Raw genomic sequence first — 22529 nt, 5'->3', positions numbered from 1 at the left:
TTGGATTTCTAGTGAGTTGGTAGGACCGCCTGCAGGAATGCAAGGCCTTACTCTTTCCACGATCTTATAAACCAGTTATACAGTATGGACATAAGGATATTCTACTTCACTTACAAGAAGCACTGGTGGTAGAATGTTAGAAAAGGCAGCAACATGCAGAGGCTGAAGGAAACGATCCTTCATTAGTAATTACCCTGACTCTCCAATATAATGAGGATTCTTTTGACAAGACAGTCTTAAGGATACATAAAAAACCCATACGTATCTTAAATTAGGTCAAGATCTGAACTACTCACCCTCTTCTGAGTAACCAAAATGACATTGATTAAAGTCACCAGCCTAAAGATGTAAAGGTTGAATCTTTTTTGAGGTTTTATTGCTGTCTCCAGCAGGGAGACAGCTCATCATGGTATCTCTTGTTTCAGTGCTGTACTAGGATTAGTTTTATAGTTTCTAAAATTCTTGAGAACACTTCCTGAAAAAAAAGGATGCAGTTGGGGAATTCCAGGGAAGCAGCAAAGCCAACTAAATGAATCATTTACTGCTGGTCACTGTGTGTATCTGCAGTACGGGAGGAAGAGCTGATTGGAACAGCACAGAAGAAGGCAAGAGAGAAAATTATTTGTTGCTTCTAGTCACAAATACAGGGCTGTTGCCTGCTAATTCTGAGCTGATTAGAGAAATGAAGTAAAAGAGATGCTGGCAGCGACCACTGTTCTTGCTAGCAATGCCAGAACTGGCCATTCTGTAGCTCTTGCCAAACACACAGTCCCTTGCCCAGACCAGTCCAAAGCTGGACTGGTATCAGCAGAATCTTTCCATCTGGATTCCTCCCAAAATGAAGATGACAGAAGGGTATTTGTAATGCTTGCAATGTTTTGCCTTGCCTTTTCTGGTTTCCAGAACAGCGATGGCTGAATGAGCTTAAAGAAACTGAGACGGTGCCAGTTACACATCATTATGTGTTTTAACACACTGAATATAAGGGAAAGTCCAAGGTGCTACCCTGTAGCTTCTACAGTGGGAAAAACTTTTCTGCTTCCAAGCGACTGGGCATGCTTTCATGCATGGTGGAAGTGTACTGTATTATAGAACTATTACTTAAAGACAAAAGTCTTGGAGTTTGACATAATACCTTTTAAAAAACTGTCCCCTTAAAAAATAAAGTATTTTGGTATCTTAAAATTGATACCGGACGGGGTTTTTTTGTCATAAGAACGTACGCATCTAAATGCCAACATAAACTTCTATTTGTTAAAACGGTAATCTCTTACTTCTTTGCAGGAGAACCCTGAGCCCACGATAGACAATAATGATGGACCTTATGGCTAAGATGTTCAAGTCTGACACTTGGAATGTCATGTTCAATCCTTTCGGGAGGATAAAGCAATAATATCGGATCAAAACACAGATATGACAGTTTAAACTTACTGGCATCTCCTCTCATCTCCTGTAATTCTGTTGCTCAATTACAGTGTGAAGGCCCTGGCAGATAAAGCAGTACTTAGTAGCAATCTTTTTTTTTTTAAAACTCGTGTAACACATGTTCAGATGAATGTACTTTAGCATTGGTCACCATTCAATGAAGGATATTTTATCCAGTATGAACTACTCAGAATGCAAGAACTGCAATAAAGTTACAAAATTAGTTACAAAAGAAGGTATTAGAAGCTCACCCACTGGTGACCTACTACAAATACAACACATGCCTGTAAGAACAGAAATAGGAAAAGAAAATCCTCAATTAATTATATGTAGAGGGTATAGTATATGTGTGTTGCTGCTGACTGTAAGAGATGATCTTGAGTGTAAACACCATGCCTTCAAAATCTCCAAGAGAGCAAATAAATAAAGCTAAAAAGGCCAAGGCCAACAGAAATCGATATCCTCCATTTTTATTATAGACCTGTATAGAGTGGCTCAAGTCCATCCGCCATTCAGAAAACCACAAGAGAAGGTATAAATTCATCTCTTCTCAGAGCAGATCTCTACAGCAAGAAAAAAATCAAATCAGCTGTTAAGTACTGCTGAGGCATTTTCAGGCAGCTAATAACTCCCTCCAGAGCTGCCTAGGTCCAATTTGGAATCTGCGCTGACAATGGCATTCCCCTCTTTCAATTGCTTGCTGGGAAAAAACAGCTATGCTTCCCTGCGGACCTAAGTAACGAGGGATGGTAGGTAAGGTCTTTAAGCCTTAAGGCTAAAAGTCCTTTGGTTTTTAAAAAGATTGTTCGTCTGCCTTTCGGGGCGGGGAGGGGAAATCTTTAAAATCACTCTTTTTAAAAAAGAATCTGCTCTGGTATAGTTTAGAAACCAAAAGTGCACATTCCTAAATATTGAAAATATCATGAGTTTACTGTAAACTAAATGAGGAAATTATCAGCATGGATTATTCTTTTTTTTAAATAAAGGCAAAAATCTCATTGACAGCAGCTATAGCAATATAAAGAAATTCTCTCAAGCTGCATCTCGTGACCTGCACTTCTGACTAGCTTATAAACAGACACGGTCACGTCTTTGCTCTCGTCGCGCTTTGAGCCAGCTGGACGTAAGACCAGCCTCTTTCCAGAAATCATGTGGCCACATTAGCACAGTTGTGAGCCCAAGCTAATATACCCTGCCTCGCAGCCAGACTTATTAAAACTCAGGCTCGGCAACACACGAATGGCAGCTACACAGCTGCTACGCTGGAGCCGGCTCCCAGCTGGCTGGTTCAGGGCACAGGCAGAGCGAACGTGTCACTCCCACACCCATCCATGCAGATACACCCTCAAACGACCCTAGGTGTTGTGTGCTGTCACAAAAGCTATTTTTAAGAGTTGGTTCCCCAAATAATTGCACTTTAATTACATAATGCAAACCGCACTGGCAGCGAAGCAACAAAACCTTACAGGATACGGTAGTGTGAGTTTGTGTCAACATGGCCACAGGTGTAGCACCTGTGCATGTCTATGAAACAACTTCAAAAAAATTAACAGACCCATTAACTTGCTTTATTTTCAATGTTTTCATTATTATTGAAAATACATACAAAAATTTACACCTTGTCCTGTAGCAGGAAATTGATACTCTATAGAATGCTTCTACATTGCCATCTAATATTTGTGACCATGTCATTTCCACTGTCGCATCTAAAGCATTACTCTCCTCTTAAAACAGCAATACATGTAAAACATTTAAAAAGATCCAGCTGTCATGGGAAAGCTTATCGCGCTGCAGTGGTTGCCTTGCTTTCCAAACACAGTATCTATTGAACTATGAGGTGAATCAGGAAGGTAAGAACTACTGAAAGAATGTGGTCAGCCATGACAATTTCCTCCTTTTTGCTTTTTGCTTGGCGTTTCTGAACAGTATTCCTCAAGCAGTGGAAACGGTAAGCGTGCTTTGCGTCCTAGATTTAGGTCCTTCTTCCCCATCTATTACCCTCCCTTCCTCTTGGAAACAGAGGCAAGCCACGCTGCCAGTGGGTGAGTGCACTGGCTCTGCATCAGATCAAGCCAACACAACTTCTCAAAATTACTTTTCCAGTAGCTCTAAAGGCTTTAAATTCATTCACAACAGTACTTTTCACAGTCTTCCTACACAGAATTACTAAAGAGCTCAATAACAGCATTTTTTGAGGTACTGATGCCTTCACAAGTAAAAGCAGTAATTGTAAGCATACCAAATGTCACGGTATGTTAACTGACAATAGGATCTTGATGGGGATTTCCAGCTCTCATTCTATCATCTGCTGTGACTTATTTACTGTGTTATATTTCTCTGCTTCTGTAAAAGAGACAGTCGAGTTAAATAGCTGGAATGAAAAATGAAGATATTGAACAGAATTTAGGGGTCACACAAGGGTTCATCCTTTGGGTCTCGCTAGCTCAGCATGCTGTCTGCAGCAGTGGCCACCTAGTGAGGAACACAAGTACATACGCTGTATTCCCCACTTGGCAGCTCAGTTGATGGCCTCAGCCTGATATGATTTGCCCATTTTATTCTTCCCAGTGGATCCCTCCTTCAAGTACTTGTCTACTCTCCCATTGAGTTCATGTAAATTTTTGGCCTTTACGAACTTTGGAAAGGGATCTACCTGTTTGTTTTGTCATTCTGTGTTGAGGAATGGCTATATGAGAACGGGCACGGCGCCATGCAGGATTGTCAGAAGTAAGCTATGCCTGCCTGCATGGGAAATTCCGAGTTACGCTGATAAGGAAGATGCTGAAGGTTGTGCTAACTTTGCTTAAGTCAGATAAACAACTTTGAGAAAGTAGACTGTGAGAGAACAGGAACAAACCCGGACCCAAGAAACCGCATGTAGGAGGAGTATGAATAATGTAATCTTTAGTGCACAGCCAATAGCTGTAAGACAAATAGGCATATCTAAGTGTAAGAGTATAAAAGTCTGATGATGCTGCAATAAAGCTGAAGCTTGCTTTATCACTCATATTGAGTCGACTGCTTGTTTCCCTCGCTCGTCACAATTCTGAATCAAACTTAAGAGCCCAAAACAGCCACACACTGAGCTAGTACCTTTGACGCCTAAGTCAACCCGTAATGAACACCTGGAAAAAAGCAGAACAGGCAGGACTAGCATGCAAAGGTATTTCACATTGGAAATCTCCGTAGTCGTTAGCAATCTTTGGCTCAGGAGTTTCTTAGCCAGAGAACGGTTGCAATTCACCTGCCATTTTACCATCCAGTCATTCATGGGCTAATCTTCACAGCAGGCTTTCATTTTTGCAGCCCTTGAAAACACAGTATTATCATACAACTTCAGTACTTCACTTTCCACCACTTTTTTAAAAACAAATGAGGAATATGTTTAACACTACAAATTCCCATGGAAATCCACGATTTGATCTCCCTTCATTTTGAAAGCAGACGGTTTTCTCCTACTCTTTGTTTCCCACCTTTTAACCATCAATCAGTCCGCAAGAACAACCTCTTATTCCTTGGCAGCTTAGTTTCTTTTAAGAGCCACAGTCTGCAGCACTCTGTAATCCAAACAGATCTCAATTTTGGTGCAAGAGCATCAACTGCAAGTACATTAATATCACTATTGCAGAATGGCTCTTCCATAAAAACAGTTTGAAGCGGATCGTGCACAACGGTGATCAAGAATCATGCCCAGAGTTAGCTTTTTTCCTGTAGGTTCCTTCACTAGTCACTCCAAGAAGCCTAAAATCTATGGCACCGACAATTTTAGTTTCATGACTCCAATCAAGATGACATTTACCTAGAATACTCAAGAGCACTTAGACAATCTTTTCTTTTTTATTTTCTGCTTTTACAGGGTCTGATTTTCCTTATCAGGAAGTGATTGTCACCACCTAGACAGTCCTAACAAGATGCATTCCTATTTAGAATTCATATAAGTTGTATATTACTTGTTTTTAAAGACATATTTTAACTATGATTTGACTTAACATCTTTTAGCACTGCAGAAGGCTGTTTTCATCTTCCCTACATAATTTATAGCTGGTGTTTTCCTGTTATGCTGTTTATCCTCCTTCCCTCAAATGCCTAACATGCACGGTATCGCACTATCCCAGTTTAAACTAGCTATTCTTATTCTCCTATTCTGGACTTGGAATTTTTGGCATTTAGGGAGCAACAGATTTTTAGTACTTATAGAGATGCACACACAGATAACTGAGTTAGTGCTTGCTTCTTGTTGGTTGTACAACTGGGCTAATTTGTTTGACTGCTCTTCACTATTTCCTGCCTCGCTTTTGTCAGTTCTATCCTGCTCTTTGAAGATAAAGAATGCATTTATTTCACCCACATATAGTACGAACAAACACTGGAAAAGGAACATTCTAACACCTTGTAGTAATATCACAGTAAGAAAAACAAATTCATACGGCATTTACCCTCAGGCTTCAGCAATATGATTCTTTTTATATTGGGTGAGAACACTTTCCGTAGGTCAGTGGGCATACCCACAAAAGCACTAAACTAACAGGAATTCCAAATTGCTGCCAAGTTACACCTCAATAAAAGCCTACTGAATTAAGACTCTGATGTTTCTGATGCAGACTGACTAATAAGTATTTTTTATTTCCTGCACTGCAAACCACTTTGGCTGTTCTTGAGGTGTGTAAAAAAATGCTTTTAACAGCACTTCACTAATAAGCAAAGCGGTGTTCATCTACAAGGAAAACAAAACACAATTCAATAAAAATATTTCACTTTAATAAAAAGTAAGCCCTGGGAGCATTGATCAAAATCAGTAAATAAATATGAAACAGAAATAACCTTCTGCTTTTACATAATTGTATGCAAAAAAAAAAAAAAAAAATTGCACGTACCTTTTATATCAGTTTGTTTTAAACATATTTTAAACAAATACAGACAGGCCAGCTGAGATTAAATACGAGCTTGGCCCAGAAAAATAATGAGTATTTCCAGTGACCTTTGAAGTCAAGGGCATTCAACTACTTTCAGCCCAACAGGAGAAAGAATGTTACATCTCAGTATCTCAAATAACTGATGCCAAATAATCTGAGGTCATATAAAAGATTCCAAAAGATTCATAAATTAACAGCTCAGTTCTATAGATAGGCATAGCCTTCTGATCCAGCTGGAGAACAAGTAACATAATTTACTCCCTACTTGTTACCACCTGTTTCAGAAGATTGCCACCTGCCGAGTTTTACTGGGAGGGATCCCAGTTTTAGGACTCCACGCAGGAGCTCCGAGCCTGCTGTGTGCAGGAGGCAGCGTTCATTACTTTTAACAGCTAAGCTCTTTGCCCCTGAGAAAAAGATAAAAAGATAAAATGAACCTCTTCAGGGACTCTTCATGGAGACCCATGGGATAAGGCCCTGGAGGGAAGACAGGGCCAAGGAAACCCGATCACCTCCTCCAAGCTCAAGAGCTGTCCATCCCAACGAGTAGGACATCAGGCAAAAATGCCAGGAGGCCTGTGCGGATGAACAAGGAGCTCCTAGACAAACTCAAACACAAAAAGGAAGCAAAAAGAAAGAAAGCGGAATCAAGGACAGCTAACCTGCGGGGAACACAGAGGTGTTGTCCAAGCATGCAGGGATGAGGTCAGGAAAGCCAAAGCCCAGCTGGAACTGAAGCCAGTGAGCAATATCAAAGACAACAAGAAGTGCTGTCTGTAAGTACATAAGTGACAAAAGAAAGGCTAGGGAGAATGTGAGCCCACTGCTGCATGGGGCAGTGGCCCTGCTGACAGAGGACATGGAAAAGGCTGAGGTACTTAATGTCTTCTTTGCCTCAGTCTTTATTAGCAAGACCGGCCTTTGGGAATCCCAGGCCCCAGAGACCAGGAGGAAAGTTTGGAGCAAGGAAGACGCACCTTTGGTGGAAGACGATCAGGTCAGGGAATATTTAAGCAAACTAAAGTAAATATGTAAGTCCATGTGCCCTGATGGGATGCACCTGATGGGTGACTACTGAGGGAGCTGTCTGATGTCATTGCAAGGCCACTCTTTGGTAATTTTTGATCCATCATGATGATTGGGATAGAATCATAGAATCATTCAGGTTGGAAAAGACCCTTGGGATCATCAAGTCCAACCATCAACCCCACTCTACGAAGTTCTCCCCTACACCATATCCCCCAACACCACATCTCAATGAGTCTTAAACACATTCAGGGATGGTGACTCCACCACCTCCCTGGGCAGCCTATTCCAATAGGCTAAAGATTGGAGGAAAGCAAATGTCATTCCCACCTTGAAAAGGAAATTACAAGGTGGTCAGCCTCACCTCAGTTCCTGGGAATTAGAGCAGCTAATCCTGGAAACCAGGCATGTGAAGGACAAGGCATCAGGAGTAGTCAGCATGGCTTCACCAAGGGGAAGTCATGTTTGACCAACCTGGTAACCTTCGACGATGAAATGACTGACTTGGAGGGCAGTGGATATTGCCTACCATGACTTAAGTAAGGCTTTAGACAAGCTGTTGAAGTATGGGCTGGACGAGCAGACAGCACGGTGGATTGAAATCTGGCTGAATGACTAGGCCCAGAGCATGGTGATCAGTGGCACAAAGTCTAGTTGGAAGCCAGTAACTAGCGGTGTACCCCAGTGGTCAATACTGGGTACAATCCTGTTTAACATCTCCCTTAATGACCTGGGCGACAGGGCAGTGTGTGCCCTCAACAAATTTGCTGATGACACAAAACTGGGAGGAGTGGCTGGTACACCAATGGTCATGCTGCCATCCAGGGGGACCTCGACAGGCTGGAGAAATGGCTTGACCGGAACCTCATGCAGTTCAACAAGAGGAATTGCAAAGTTCTGCATCTGGAGTGGAATAACCCCAGGCATGAATATATGAAGGGAGCACCCAGCTGGAAAGCAGCCTTGCAGAAAAGGACCTTGGGGTCCTGGTGGACAGCAAGCTGACAATGAGCCAGCAATTAGCCCTCACAGCAAAGAGGGCCAATGGTAGCCTGGGCTGCATTGGGAGGAGTGTTGTCAGCAGGTCAAAGGACATAATCCTTCCCATCTACTCAGCGCTGGAGAGGTTACACTTGGAGTGCTGCCTCCAGTTCTGAGCTCCCCAGTATAACAGATATATGGACGTGCTGGAGAGAATCCAGCGAAGGGCCACAAAGATGATTAAGGGACTGCAGCATCCGACATATGAAGAAAGGCTGAGAGCTGGAACTGTTCAGCCTAGAGAAGAGAAGGCTCAAAAGGGATCTTATCCATGTATAGAAATGCCTGGAGGGAGGGTGCAGAGAGGACAGAGCCAGGATCTTTTCAGTGACACCCAGTAACAGGACCAGAGGCAATAACAACAAACTGAAACACAGGAGGTTCCCTTGGAACATCAGGAAACACTTTTTCACTGTGAGGGTGACCGAGCACTGGCACAGGTTGCCCAGAGACCTTGCGGAGTCTCCATCCTTGGAGATATTCAAAAAGCATTTGGTCATGGTCCTGGGAAATCATCTGTAGCTGGCCCTACTTGAGCAGGGGGTTTGGACCAGGTGACCTCCAGAGGTCCCTTCGAACCTCAACCATTCTGTAATCTCACAGGCTATTACTTAGCTTTAAAAAAAATCAAATGTATGATTTAAGATGAGCCTTAGGAGTGATATCTTCCTGTTGTTCATCAGTGGCAGTAGCTGGAGACAGTAGCACGTTCAGCAGAAAGAGCTGGGCCCAGAAGAGGATCCTTTCCAATTCTGAGCACACCGGCTTTAGCTCAAAGCCACCTACTCCAGTAAGACAAAGAACAGTTCAGTGAAATCCACTCTCTCAGCCGCTGAATGGATATATAGCATGGGTTTTCGAAAAAGTTTTTAAGGGGCTACTTAGCGATCAAGTTAATAATTTCTGTCCAGAGGCAGAACTTGGGAGGCTGATATGCGTGGTTTCTCAGTTATTTTTTAAAAAGAATAGGAAAAGAATTTCTCCTAAGTTTCTCCTGATCTTAACTCCTCTCATCTGCTACCTCAGGCCAGGAAGCAGGAGAGAACACTCCCCTGCGCTTCCTCTCCCACACAGGACAGCATGCTCTTGGGGAATAACAGAGGTGGCGCAGTTTGCGCTGTACACACATATAAGGCAGGCATAAGAGGGTTCTCAGTAAGAAGCTCCCACTCTTGCCTGCCTCTTGTTTACCTGCAACTCCCCAGCCCTTCCCAGCTCAATTCCCCTTTCACGGCTAAGATGCAATGGGTGGTAGGATGCTCTCACATGCTGCTTCTCAACTTTCCCTGCTCCTACCATGACAGACCTGGCTCTGAGCATCTGTAGAAATGAAATGGAAGAGAACGGGGAAGCAGAAGCCAGGTAACAAGCACCTGGGCAGACTAACTGCCTTGTGTAACTGCTGGGCCTATGACACCTAGGCTGGCATGAAGCCTCCAGACCCCTGAGCACAAAACTCAGGGAACATCTAACCCCTTCTTTAATCTACTACTATGCAGGAATCTGATTCCAGCTGCTAAAAGTAAAGCAGAAGCCCAGCAAACTACAGTAGGATCACCTGTGCCCAAGTCTCCCTCCCAGCCTGCCTTCTCCCTCCTCTTACTGTGCTCTGACTATGCTCATTCCAAGACAACTGGAGTGAGACCATCTAGATTAAGAACTGGTGGAACAGAAAAGTCTTCACTCAACTTTTTGCTTCTCTCCCTCCTAATTACTGCATCTCACTCCATAGTCTTAGACTCGACATAGTAAACAGAATAAGCACTGTGGAAACAAAGCACGCCTTATTTTACTCTACTGTTCTCTGACTGTGTTTTGTCTAATCAGGTTGCTAGGATTTCCTTACATGATCTTTAAGGAGCTTTTTGAAAAGACAAAGGCATGGATGCAAAGGAATCCAGCAAGTCTTTTTTTGTGACACCTATGAGCTTGTTTGGCTTGCAAATTCCTAATTGAAGAGGCTCAGCAATGTAGCTGCATGGAAATGGAAATAATCTTCTGTAATACTATCGTCAAATTACCTTTGTCCTGGGGCTGATTTACCTTTTGTAGCCCTGGCTAGAGCCAGAAATACACGCTATTATCTTACAAGCTTTATTCTGCATCTCTCTGCACTTTACAGCACTGCATTATTATGTTATACATGGCAACATTTTACTGAGGAGTCTCTTCTGATATTCACAGGCAACCACCTTATGTCACATCATCAATTTTAGTTACACTTCCAATGTAAAATGAGCCTAGAAACTACAAAACCCTTCTCCTGAGGCAGTCAATTCAGCAAGCAGTACAGATACATAGACTATATATTTATAGTGTATGTATACATCCACACATATGATCTATTACATTTTTTTAAATACTAAATTCTGTGGTTTTTTCACCACGTAATACAAAAGGTTTTCCACCAGAGGCACTCACAGTCTAAACAGACAAAACTCAGTATCTTAAACAAAGACTCTATCTTACCCTGTGTTTTTACAAAACATTTAACCTTTTTCTTAGACAGAGTAGTGCCCGGGTCTCACAAAGAAAGTAAGTGTTCTTACTTACAAGGCAAGCAAATGGAGAAAGGGCAATTGCCTTCTGCAAAAGGATTGTGAAAGAATTCCAAGCATGAAGATAAAAATCAAAAGAAAATGGAAAAATGAGACAAAGTAGAAAGCCAGAATTTATTCATTATGTGTGTTTCAGTGAACTTTCTCTGATTTCCTGTAATGTGCCTTATCTGCAATAATGTTTATTTGCTAAAGTAGGCAATCCAAGTCTCTAATCTATGAGCTTCCACAACTAAAATTTGCAAACCTCAGGGCCCAAAATAAAATACGCATTAACATGCTTAAATTGCAAGTGAACCCACCGAAACTAGTGCGTACGTATTATGTACATAGATCTCAAACACGATCACTTGTTTTGAATTTACCATTTAGTTGTCACTGACTCAAATTGACCTAAGTGCCACCTAGGTATTTGCCTCTGGCAGCATCCACAAATAAATCTGTCCAAGCACTGACAGGTTTGTTAGATGAAGCCTCAGAAACCCACAACCTGCATCCTCAAAACATGTATTTCCATATTTATCTCATCAAGCAGTTCAATCTCCCTGGCAGACTCTGAGGACAGTCTCTTTTAAGAGATAAGTTGTCGAAATACTCTTGCCAGGATACAACAGACCAAGGCAAACCACTAATGCCCATGGCAAGTTTAGCCTGACAATGAGGTAGTCTCTTTTAAAATACATTTGGCACTAATGCACAAAAAATTTCCCATCATCCAACTGCATGCCTGGACTCATGATAACTACGAGTCTGAGATGACCCCGGATACTAAATGACATTTAGGGTGGTATAAAAGCAATCAAAAGTACTGGCTCCTTCATCAGCAGTCTATGATTTACACAGGCTGATCTGGCACACATTTATGTTCTTGTAAGGGCTTTCTGTAGTTTCAGTTAAGTCACTTAACCTCCTCCCATCTATAAAAAGAGAACGACCGTATTAATGTAACATTACAGAAGCACCACCAGTTCTGACAATTAATTTTTAAATATATATTCAGAATACAGAGTTTATTCTACTTTATTCAGGCAGAACCTTTTTAAAACAACAAAAATTTTATCGAAAGACAGGAAAACCTGATGCAAAAATGTAATTGCCAAATCCAGTGATTTAATAAATAGAAACCAGTAGTTAAGAACTACTAAGACTGAGTTTACTACACATGTACTCATATTACATAGTGTAAGATCAACTACCTAGTTACCAACATTTACATACAGCTTTAAAAGTTAAAATGTCATTAAAAACATCTACCAGAAATGTTGAACAAGCTATCTAGGCATAATTTTATTTACCTATCTCCTTCTAGTGGCAGAACATGAAATCAAATACTCAAAACTTATTCTTGTTATTTTCTAAAGCCCACACTGAGCAAATGATACAAACTATTATTTTATAATGTCTGATAGTTAACACTTGTAACATACCAAACATCTGTTCCACAGCTATTATCCTCTGCAGTCAAAATTCAAGTTTTTGCAATTTGCCTGACTAAAACGTAAGATGCCCCAGCATCTTTTGCTGTATTTAGAACCAATCCAAATTTATAGGCTGTTCTTACCACAACAGTGTGCAATATTCTAAAACAAGCTCTAAGAAAAGAATAATTAAAAACATGAAGCTTAACAGAAAATTACATGAAGCCTAATGCTGGTTTCCTAAAGAAACATCCTGTCAAACTTACTTTATATGTTTAAAATCAGTGATTTTTCCAGGAGAAAGAGACACACATTAGATCATACATATCTGGACATTATTAAACACTTGATATGGTGCTACGTTGACATTTGTGTTTATCTTATATAAGGCAGAGGTTAAGTAGAGGCTGGAAGAAAATCTACAGTGAACTCTCTTGGGATCGAGTTTTATTTAACGTTTTAATTAATGACTTCGACACAATGAGCAGAAAGACACTTCTGGTGCAAAATCAGAAACACAGTATACAGAAGGAAAACAAGGGAGAACATCACAAAAAAACAGTATTAGACTTAAGGACTATGGAGTGCAATGTCCTGCACTTATACAGAAATAAATTCACATGTTATCTCAGAAATCTTTATCAAATGGAAATCAGACAGAACCTGACAAGATAACCGGAAAGCATCAGGCCCAGGCCGTGAAAATAGCAAATACGATTTAACCATGCACAAAGCAAAACATTTCCCTTTCTTCCACTGAAGAAGGACTTGGCAAGATTTAATCTGCCATGGCGCATATTAAGGCTAGCACACAAGGAGGGAGGCGAGTGGCACAGGTGCAGAGAGGGGCTACCGGGACGGGGAGAGAAATGGGGACTCGGCCCAGCCGGGAGGATGCCGCCGGTTCAACCTGGAAAACGAGGACTAAGAACGGCGTCGGTGGAAAACCCTCCTCCCCCGGGGCTGACGCTCCTCCTCTCCCCCCGCTCTCGCCGCTGCCTGCCCGTCCCTCCTCCTCCTCCCTCAGCCTCGGGTCTTACCGCGGCGCCGGGCTCCTCCCTCAGCCGGGCTTCACCCTCTATCCCCGGGCCCAAGGAGCCGAGCCGCCCCGCCCTCCCCGCGGCAGCACCACACTCCACACCCGTCCCCACCACCTGGGGAGGACTCCTCACGTCCCACCGCTCCATAGCCACCCCCTATTGGTAGCAGCGCCGTTGCCGCAGCCGTTGGGGCCGTTTCCAACCGCCGCCTCAGGCGGGAGGTGGGACCACTCGCCCTCTAAGATGGCGGCGCCGGGCCCACGCGGTGCGCGCTGAGGCGAAAGGAAAAGAGGCGGGGGGAAGTGGGGCGTTCCCTGGCGACATGGCGGCAGCAGAGAGCAGGGAGGAGGGCGAGAGGCAAGATGAAGCAGAGGAAGACGAGGTGGAGGTTGGTGGGTGGCGGCATCGGGACGCGTTCGCCGGGCGTTCCCCTGATGTGGAGCGGCGTTAGGGGAAGAAGGGACGCGGCCTGGCCCGGCCGGCCCCCCTCGGGGCGTGTCCCGCCTGTGGGCTCGGCTCGGCCCGACCCGGCCCCCGCGGGTGCTGAGGGGGCCGGGACCGGCTGCCTGTGAGGGGCCCTGCGCCTTCCCTGCTGTGGGCCGCCAGGGCTCAGCACCGGCCCTGGAGCCGCAGTGAGGGAGAGGGTGGATTTTCTTCTCTCACCGTGTCTCTACGGGGCTCCTCTCCCGGGAGGAGGGCCGGCGGGGCAGGCCGGAGGCGGGAGGAGAGGCGGGCGGGGGGCTGCTGTGGCGGTCGCCGGGCTGGCGGCGGGCACGGGGCATGTCGGGTTGCTGTGTCCCGAAAGCCGCGTCGTTATGGCTGTTTCACTGACGGTTTTCTGGAAAACAACGTTGTCAGAAAGCAATCTTCCAGTTTCAGTCGCTTCCTACCCCCGTAACATCCGAAAGTACAAACTACCGCTCATCTAATACCGTGTGTATTCGTGGGTATCTAGTGGATGATGATTCTTGAAAACACTTTTTGTCCTTGAATAAAAGTTTTTTTGAGGTGGCTGGCTTTTGGTTTGGTTTTGCTTTTTCCTTACCCAAAACTGTAAGGAATTATGAACAGGAATTGATTGCAAGGCAAAGCGTTACAAAGAATTAAAACTTAATCTCTCGCTGTGGTGTCATATTTCGGTAGGTACTAAACTTTTAGAAAATGCATTTTGGAATATGGAATTGGTCATATTGTTATAATTAATAAGTCACTTACATGTGTCAATTTCACCCTTGAAAAATGAGCTCCCTGTCCAGCTAGGAAGAAAATCCCAGGAAACTGGGTGTGAAACAGATGTGTGAAGGAGTAGTGGGTTGCTGCATTCCGCTGGGTATTGCATTATCTGTCTGCCATTTTTTCCAGAAAAAATGCAGAATTAGTCAGATCTGGGGTCTGCTTATTCTGGGTCTTTGTGTGCTAGTTTGGTTTTTATGGGGTTGATTGTTGTGGGGTTTTTTGTTTTGTTTTCCTCGTGAATTCAAATATATCAATTACAGATGCACGGTATAACCTTATTTTGTAGGAGCAACTGGTCATGGTGGAACTATCAGGAATTATTGATTCAGACTTCTTAGAAAAATGTGAAAACAAATGCAAGATTTTGGTGAGTGATTACAGCACAATAGGAAAGGGGTAAGTCAGTACGCATGTGAATAAGGGACAGGCTGTTTCTAAATTCCTTGAAGCTGATAACATTTACATCAAATCTTTGATAGAGCACTGCGTGTACTGGCTTGGCTGTATTTGGCTGCAGGTTGTGAGCTTCTCTGTGTCAGAAATGGCATGTGGTCTTTGAATATAGTGTGTAACTATAAGGAAGTATTTTCAGAAGTATTTATAAGCTAGGGCCATTATCCCCTCTGATTTCAAGCTCTTTGTTCAGTTTTTAAAATGATGTATTTAACATATTTAAAAAAATACTGTTAAGCACATTTCTTCAAATAATTTGAGCACAGCTGACAGGTAAAACCAAAATCTTTCTGAATTGCACTGTATTTACTTTTTTTTTGCAGATACTGCCTGGCAAGTTCAAGTGTTATAAATGTAAAGGATAATTGGGTCTTAAGCGTTTGGTAAACAGTTTTGGATATTATTTCCTTCACTTAGGTTATTGTAAGAATCTAGCCTACCTGTCCTTTTCCTTTTATTTTGAGTTGTTTAATCACTTTGTATGGGACAAACTTTATTTGCCTTTCAAAATCTACTTCGACTATGTGAGCCGTATAGTTAGATAGCACAAGTACTATTGTTATGCAGAGACTTTGTGAAACTAGACCTTTATTAAAGACTGCAAAGATGGAAGAGAACTTCTCAGAGTATGCCACTGATCAGAATATATGTGAGGTGGCAAAGTCAATTCTGAAAATCTCAAATGTAGAAATACAATCAAAATTCATAACTTATCCATCACTCGTTCAATATGCTTTTGCAAGCAGATTTGCTTCCTGGATCTGACCTAAGTCGCTTGAAATGTATCACATAGCTGTTTCAGTACTGGTGGCTGAATGGCTACATACTCCTCAATAGCGTTAATCTGATTCTTCTAAATTTTGTCCTTTGAGATGATCTTGTAATGTTGCTAGAAAAACTTTTAAGTACTGTATCCTGCTCGTATCCAAATCTACCTGTGCTCACTCCACAGAGTAAGGATTCCTTGAGATTTTTCATAATGGACAACTGTAGTTAAAACTCCAATAAAAGATTCAGCTTTGTATTATTCTGTTTAGCAAGTTTTCTGTGATGCTGGTCACATAAGGGGAAGACAATCTCCGTTTTTGCATAGTCCAAAATCAAATGCAATCAGCTAAAGAAATAAAGTTTTGAATATTGAAAACGTTAATGCTGCTGCCTAGTAACACTTATTAATTTTCTGTAGAAAAAAAACCCAACCATAAATATGTTCTATACGTTACCTTAATGCTATTCATGTTCTCAACTTGCGCGACAGAAAGAGACGCACAGAGTTTGAATCTTGCTGATCTTAGATACTTCTGTTTGTTAAAAGTACAAGACAATAATTGCAGAAATTCCTGTCAACCTGTGCGATATTCTGTATTTTACACAATTTACTACATAGTGGTAAATCTTCAAAACTTTTACCATGTGCTTATCTTCATGTCCCAAATAACGTTGATGTTCATAATGTACTATTAGAAGACATTTTGCCTTAATTAGGCACCATCCCTGGTGGTATTTAAAAGACGGGTAGACATAGTGCTTAGAGATATGGTTTAGTGATGGTTTTTGTCAGAGTTAGGTCGATAGTTGGACTAGATGATCTGAAAGGTCCCTTCCAACCTAGGCAATTCTATGATGCTATGATTCTGTTCAGGCATTGCTTTTTATCAAAATATTGTTTCTAGTTGTATCTTATGTTAAGAATATCAGGATCCTGGCCTGTGTATTTGGAAAAGCTCTGCTACAGAGGAAGGGAATGAGCGGATAGAACTGCTGCCTTACTCTCCCACTCCTTGTTTAAAAAAATAAAATTACATATCAGCAATTTCCAACTCCTTAACAATGTAGGTGCCCAGTAATCAGAGCAGCTTCTGTGACCCTGCAGTTGCGCTTCTCGTGCTGGTGTGATGCTTTATGCCAGACTTCTTTCCCTTGTGTCTTTTCCAAAGAATTTGAATGTGCTCCTGCTTTACAGAACTGGTATTAGTTGGAGCTTAGAAAATAACATAATTTTTTCCTGCAAATATGTATATTTTTATTTGCTTATTTAAAACTGAGCTTAAATTAATTTATTAGAGGAAATAACAGCATTTTAAAGTTATTTTCTGTAATCTAAATAGACAGTTGGCTGCAGTTTGCTTTAAATTTCTTTTGTCCTTTTTAACATACTAGAATATTTCCTATACCAATTCCGCATTGTTGGTTTTGTTATTACTCGAACAGTATTATCTGCTTTATTATTTTTATTTAATAAAGTAATGTGTAAGATGATGGACTGAAAAATGGTCATTATGTTTTCATTATTTTTTTTTTACAATGCACTGATTCTACAGTAACATTGGCTAAACCCTTTGTAACAGTTGTTACCACTGCTTAACTAAGCCTACTACAAAAACAGAAAGAAAACTCCTTCTCCCCCCACCCCTAATGTTTAACATTGTAGAAGACCTTGGGGTCACTTGTAATGATTAAAACTAATAAATATTGATTTAATTGCATGTCTTGCCATTCTTTCAGGATTCTGCTACTTTCTGTAAAATAATGGCCTCTCCTATGCTCTCTTACCCGCTTCCATAAGTTTTAAAGATGTTTTAAAGATGTGCTTTTCTTCATATGAAGTTGATAGTTTGAGAAAACTTTACAGTCTGGAATCCATTCCTTCAGTACCAAAATAAACTTTTTATTTCACATTTACAGTGTTATGGAACACTTATTTTACTAATATCCCGTTATGTTCGTTTTTTACACTATTTATCTTTTCAAGGAATTGATGTAATCTGGATTCTGCTACATCTGTCTTCTCTAGTCTCACAGTAAGAGATTTGCCTGGACTAATGGAAACATGACATCTGTGCAATTTTGTCCCTCTTTTTGTAGGGAATAGAGACAGAGAGGCCCATTTTACAAGTGGACAGATACGTATTTGCAGGAGAATATGAAGGTAGGAAAAATGATGTGGATACAATCTCTCTTTTTTTCCTGTGACCCAAAGAACTTTCTTAATGTCAGTCAATCGCACTGTGAATAGAGAACATGGGCCTGTGAGGTGCTGAAGTTCTGAGCAGCACCAGTCTGAGTTCATTGCTAAATTAGCCATGCACCCATTACTTACTGGAGAGTATGCCTGGAAGCTGACTGTGGGCTGCACCAGCTGGTATTTCTGCAGGGAAAAATGTGGGACATAAAATGCCTTAAAGTAAGTGCTTGTTGTCTCCTGTATAAGCAGGACTGATATGTTGTGCAATCTGTAGTTCTCCCATTTGCCTTATGGTTACAACATTTGTCTGGAAGAAAATGATCTGGAGTCCTCTCTTGTAGTGACTTTCAATGACCGTGATACTCCTGTCTTCTTTCTGAGGTGGCAGTGTGGGTTACCAGCGCTGGGCATTTGCAAGGGGCTGGAAGTCAGAACATTCAGAGAGCTGTGCCAGTGGGTACAGTATGTAAGCTCTCTAAAATTAGTCTCTAAGACTTTGTCACTTTGTTTTCCATAGATACCTTGGGAACCTGTGTGGTTTTTGAAGAAAACACAGAGCATGGTAATCATTGTGATTTTATGTCCTCTTCATTGTGGCAGCCTGGGAGGTTAAAAATAATATTTATCTTGCTTCAGTTGATAGTGGAATTCACTATAATGATTGGGGTTTGGGTATTGTGTTTTCGCCTCTCTTCATAGTAGATGCAGAAGGCAACCAAAAAGTACAGCTGAAATACAAGTGCCATACAATGAAGAAGCTGAACATGACACGGACGCTTTTGACAGAGAAGAAGGAAGGAGAAGAGAATGTTGGTTAGTGCCTCTGCTCTTATGCACAGGGATGTGGATGGATTATGCTTAGGAGTGTCAGCCTTGATTAAGTGTTTGATTCAAGAGCATGCAGGACGTTAGAGGAGCTGGTGACATCACTGAACCATACACACTGAGCCAGCAATGTGCCCTTGTGGCCAAAAAGGCCAATGGCATCCTGGGGTACATCAAGAAGAGTGTGGCCAGCAGGTCGAGGGAGGTCATCCTCCCCCTCTGCTCTGCTTTGGTGAGGCCGCACCTGGAGTACTGTGTCCAGTTCTGGGCTCCCCCGTTCAAGAGGGACAGGGAACTGCTGGAGAGGGTGCAGCAAAGGGCTACCAAGATGATTAGGGGACTGGAACACCTCTCTTATGAAGAAAGGCTGAGGGATTCGGGTCTCTTCAGCCTGGAAAAAAGACGGCTGAGGCGGGATCTTATCAACACTTATAAATACTTAAAGGGTGGGTGTCAGGAGGATGGGGCCAGGCTCTTTTCAGTGGTACCCAGGGACAGGACAAGAGGTAACAGGCACAAACTTGAGCATAGGCAGTTCCACCTAAACATGAGGAGGAACTTCTTTACTTTGAGGGTGGCAGAGCACTGGAACAGGCTGCCCAGAGAGGTGGTGGAGTCTCCGTCTCTGGAGACATTCCAAACCCGCCTGGACGCGTTCCTGTGCAACCTGCTCTGGGTGACCCTGCTCTGGCAGGGGGGTTGGACTAGATGATCTCCAGAGGTCCCTTCCAACCCTATGATTCTATGAATGCCTCCAGCATCTGGATAAAAACCTGTAGCTATATGTCTTGGTTAAGTTGGTTTAGCCTATGCATATTGTTGTTAATTTATCAACAGTTAAGTTTCTCTTCGTTTTAAGCTGGTCTTTATTTATCAAATGCCTTTCTGTTATTCATAGTCTTACTTTTCAAGGAAAATGAATGATTTAAGGCCAATGGTGAGACTCACCACAAAAATTAGTGTTGGTCGAAGTTCTTGAAAGACATCTTGCTATCTGAAGTGATTCTTTTACTTAAGCGTTGGTCAGGCTCAGCCTTCATACCAGTCAACTTAAACTAAGAAAAAACTACTGTTAACTCTAAATTTTTTGTCACTAATATCAATTTTTCTTCTTTGCATCAGGTGGAGTGGAGTGGTTACAGATCAAGGACAGAGATTTTTCCTACAGCAGGCCTAATATGATTTGCAGCTTTCTGCGTGAAAAAGAAGATTCTGAAGAGTCAGCTCAGGCCCAAGACAAATTGACTGAAGAGTCAGAGGGAGAGGTGAGTGGCGGAGGAAATTCTGACATGAATTGTGATCTGGAGAAGCAGCACAGCTTGGAAATAGATGCCTCCCTCCCTCTGCCCGACAGCCCTGCTTCTGGGGCAGAGGATTCTCCATCTGGAAGTATTGCCTTAGACGATGCCCCTCCATGATATCAGCTCTGATCTTTTCAGGATTTCTTCATGGAGTTAATGGGCCAACTTTTGAATGCCAACTTTTGTATAGGCCATGACATGATTTCCAGTTTTTCTGAGCAACTAACAGTGGAAAAATGGGCATTGTGTTCTTGTGCATTGCTTTTATGTTTGGATTATAGTGGTGAGGGTTTAAGTGTTTTTTAAAAATGCTGATTGGAAATGTGTGTGTATCTACCTCAAAACTGAAGAAGAGGAAATGGTTACATAATTAAAAAACCCCTACCTTAGAAAAATGTTGATGTATTGTACATTGTGGGACATTTTGTAAAAAGGAAAAAAAAAAAATCGCTTAAAATAAAGTTCTGAATTTTTCAAGTATAGCTTCACCTTGTGTGCCATATTCAGCTGCATGCTGTGTCTGTTCTTGTACCGCAGTTATGGAAAGAAAAATTCAACGAAGTGTGGCTTTTGTTACTTGTTTGATTACTCATCAGATTGCTTTGTTTGGATTTTCTCTAGCGTCCTTTGTCCCCCTGATGGACCTTAGAAATCCTTCAGGTGGGAAGGGAGGTCTCTCGCCCAGCTTCCTAGTTAAAATAGGGTCAGCACTGAATTCAGGCCAAGTTGCTGAGGGCTTTGTCCAGTCAAGTCTTGAAAACCTCTGAAACTGAAGTCTAGGATTAATGAGGCATCTGTCACTCCTTCACCCTTTTTGTATATGAGATAATGTATGTTATACAACAGGAAGTCTCCCCCGCTCCCTGTAACTTCTCGGCTCTGATCTTCTCTGGCATTTTTCTGAAGGTTTTTATGCCTAAGATGCTGTAACCGTGCATCAGTGGTTCCCAAACTGATCCATGTGACTGTATTGCGGCCCCTGGCTAGTCTGTGCGTTGATATTTCATATTGCTACATCACTGATATTGTCACGTAGTGTTTCATATAAAAGTTGAGTATGTGGTGCATTCATGATGTTTTCTAAAGCGCAGCATTTTTTTAAACATAAAACATTTTCTTCCTGGCCTTTCTCCTCCTACCTTTCTCTGCCTCCCTCAGAATAGATTAACTGCAACAATGCTATGAGGATGGGAACACCTAATTAATTCCTGCATAATTATGTAATACTTTAATTAGTAATGATCAGAGGAGAAGTTCACCCCCACTGTTGTTCACAGCACAGGATCAGTAAAGATAAGTCATCAAAACAGCGCAAGAGCTTCAAACTATCAATTCTGCTATTCTGTTGTTCCACGTAGAAACAACTGGAATTGTGGGGGAAGGGGAGGAAGGTGAGGAAGAAGAGGGAACACCTTCTATATGCCTCTGGCTTGGGTACGGAGCTTTCAGGTGGTTGTGTCTGCGCCTCAGGTTTCAGGGAGGCTGCTTAGCCTTCCCTCTGGATTTAATGCAGTCGTGGAAGTTTTAAAGCCTTGTTCAAAGTTGATTTGTGTGGTGCTGAGAGACAGAGGGTAATTACAACTGGAATAACGATCTTGGGACTGTTATGAACGGGTATAATGTACACGCTGGTCTGCAGCGGGGAGCGCTGGCGCTGCTGGGCTGCGCTTGCTGGCAGCCGAAGCTCCTGCCGGAGCGGCTGGGCAGGCTGAGGGCAGAAAGCACTCGCTGTCCTCTCCCAGAACAGAGAGGCGCTTCCCTCAGTCTATTCTCCATCAGCATGTGAATGTACCAACTCTCTTATGTTTTCTTAACTAATTGCTAAATCTGTCACTGTGTATGTGTAATTTTATTTTTTTTAATTATGTGCAAGGTATATTCTAGCAGAACTGGCTTCTGGCCTTTTTCAGCCTTTTCTTTCAGTAGTTCACTGAAGCTGTTTCTTTGTTCTAGTTTATCTGGGTATCAGGTGGGGTTTTTTTACCATTTTATGTATATCATAAATGATAATCACCTTCATAATGTTTTTTAGATTTTGAATGTTATGTACAGTGCTGAAACTTTTGTTTCTACTATTATTAGCCCTAATTTTTGCAACCATCCTCACTCTTTAGCTGTCTTTTCCTCCATCCTCCCAGAAAGCAGGTGCTAGAGTCCACTGCTGCTGATAGCAAATTCTGCATCTTTATTGATTTCGCCCCCCAAAAAAAAGCCCAACAAGGTTATTTCAAGTACAGTTCAAAATTGGTGGTGGGAAGGGCGTGGAGTGAAAAGGGCCCTGGGTAAGTGCGACAGCCGGAGCTAGGATTACCACCGTAACCAGCCATG

The 22529-nt window shown here is 42.2% G+C and overlaps 1 protein-coding gene across 6 annotated transcripts; it reads left to right on the top strand.

Moving 5' to 3' along the window:
- Positions 1-13400: 13400 nt before the first annotated feature.
- On the top strand, positions 13401-20681 carry GTF3C6 (general transcription factor IIIC subunit 6). 6 transcript variants are annotated; one of them, XM_074580945.1, is made up of 6 exons: positions 13401-13642; positions 14944-15024; positions 17976-18039; positions 18593-18637; positions 18778-18888; positions 20023-20681. In XM_074580945.1, exons 2-6 carry the CDS (start codon positions 14956-14958, stop codon positions 20316-20318), a joined length of 585 nt encoding a protein of 194 aa, XP_074437046.1. In that variant the 5' UTR covers positions 13401-13642; positions 14944-14955; the 3' UTR covers positions 20319-20681. The 6 variants fall into 6 exon arrangements, with proteins under 6 accessions (XP_074437046.1, XP_074437042.1, XP_074437045.1 ...); XM_074580941.1 differs by having other exon boundaries at positions 13413-13809; XM_074580944.1 differs by having other exon boundaries at positions 13551-13642; positions 18775-18888.
- The last annotated feature ends 1848 nt before the right edge of the window (positions 20682-22529 follow it).

Source organism: Larus michahellis, chromosome 3, assembly GCF_964199755.1.
Source record: "Larus michahellis chromosome 3, bLarMic1.1, whole genome shotgun sequence".
In the NCBI taxonomy this organism is placed as follows: domain Eukaryota; kingdom Metazoa; phylum Chordata; class Aves; order Charadriiformes; family Laridae; genus Larus; species Larus michahellis.
Note: the sequence above shows the minus strand (reverse complement) of the source record. Positions and strands in the feature narration are given on the sequence as shown.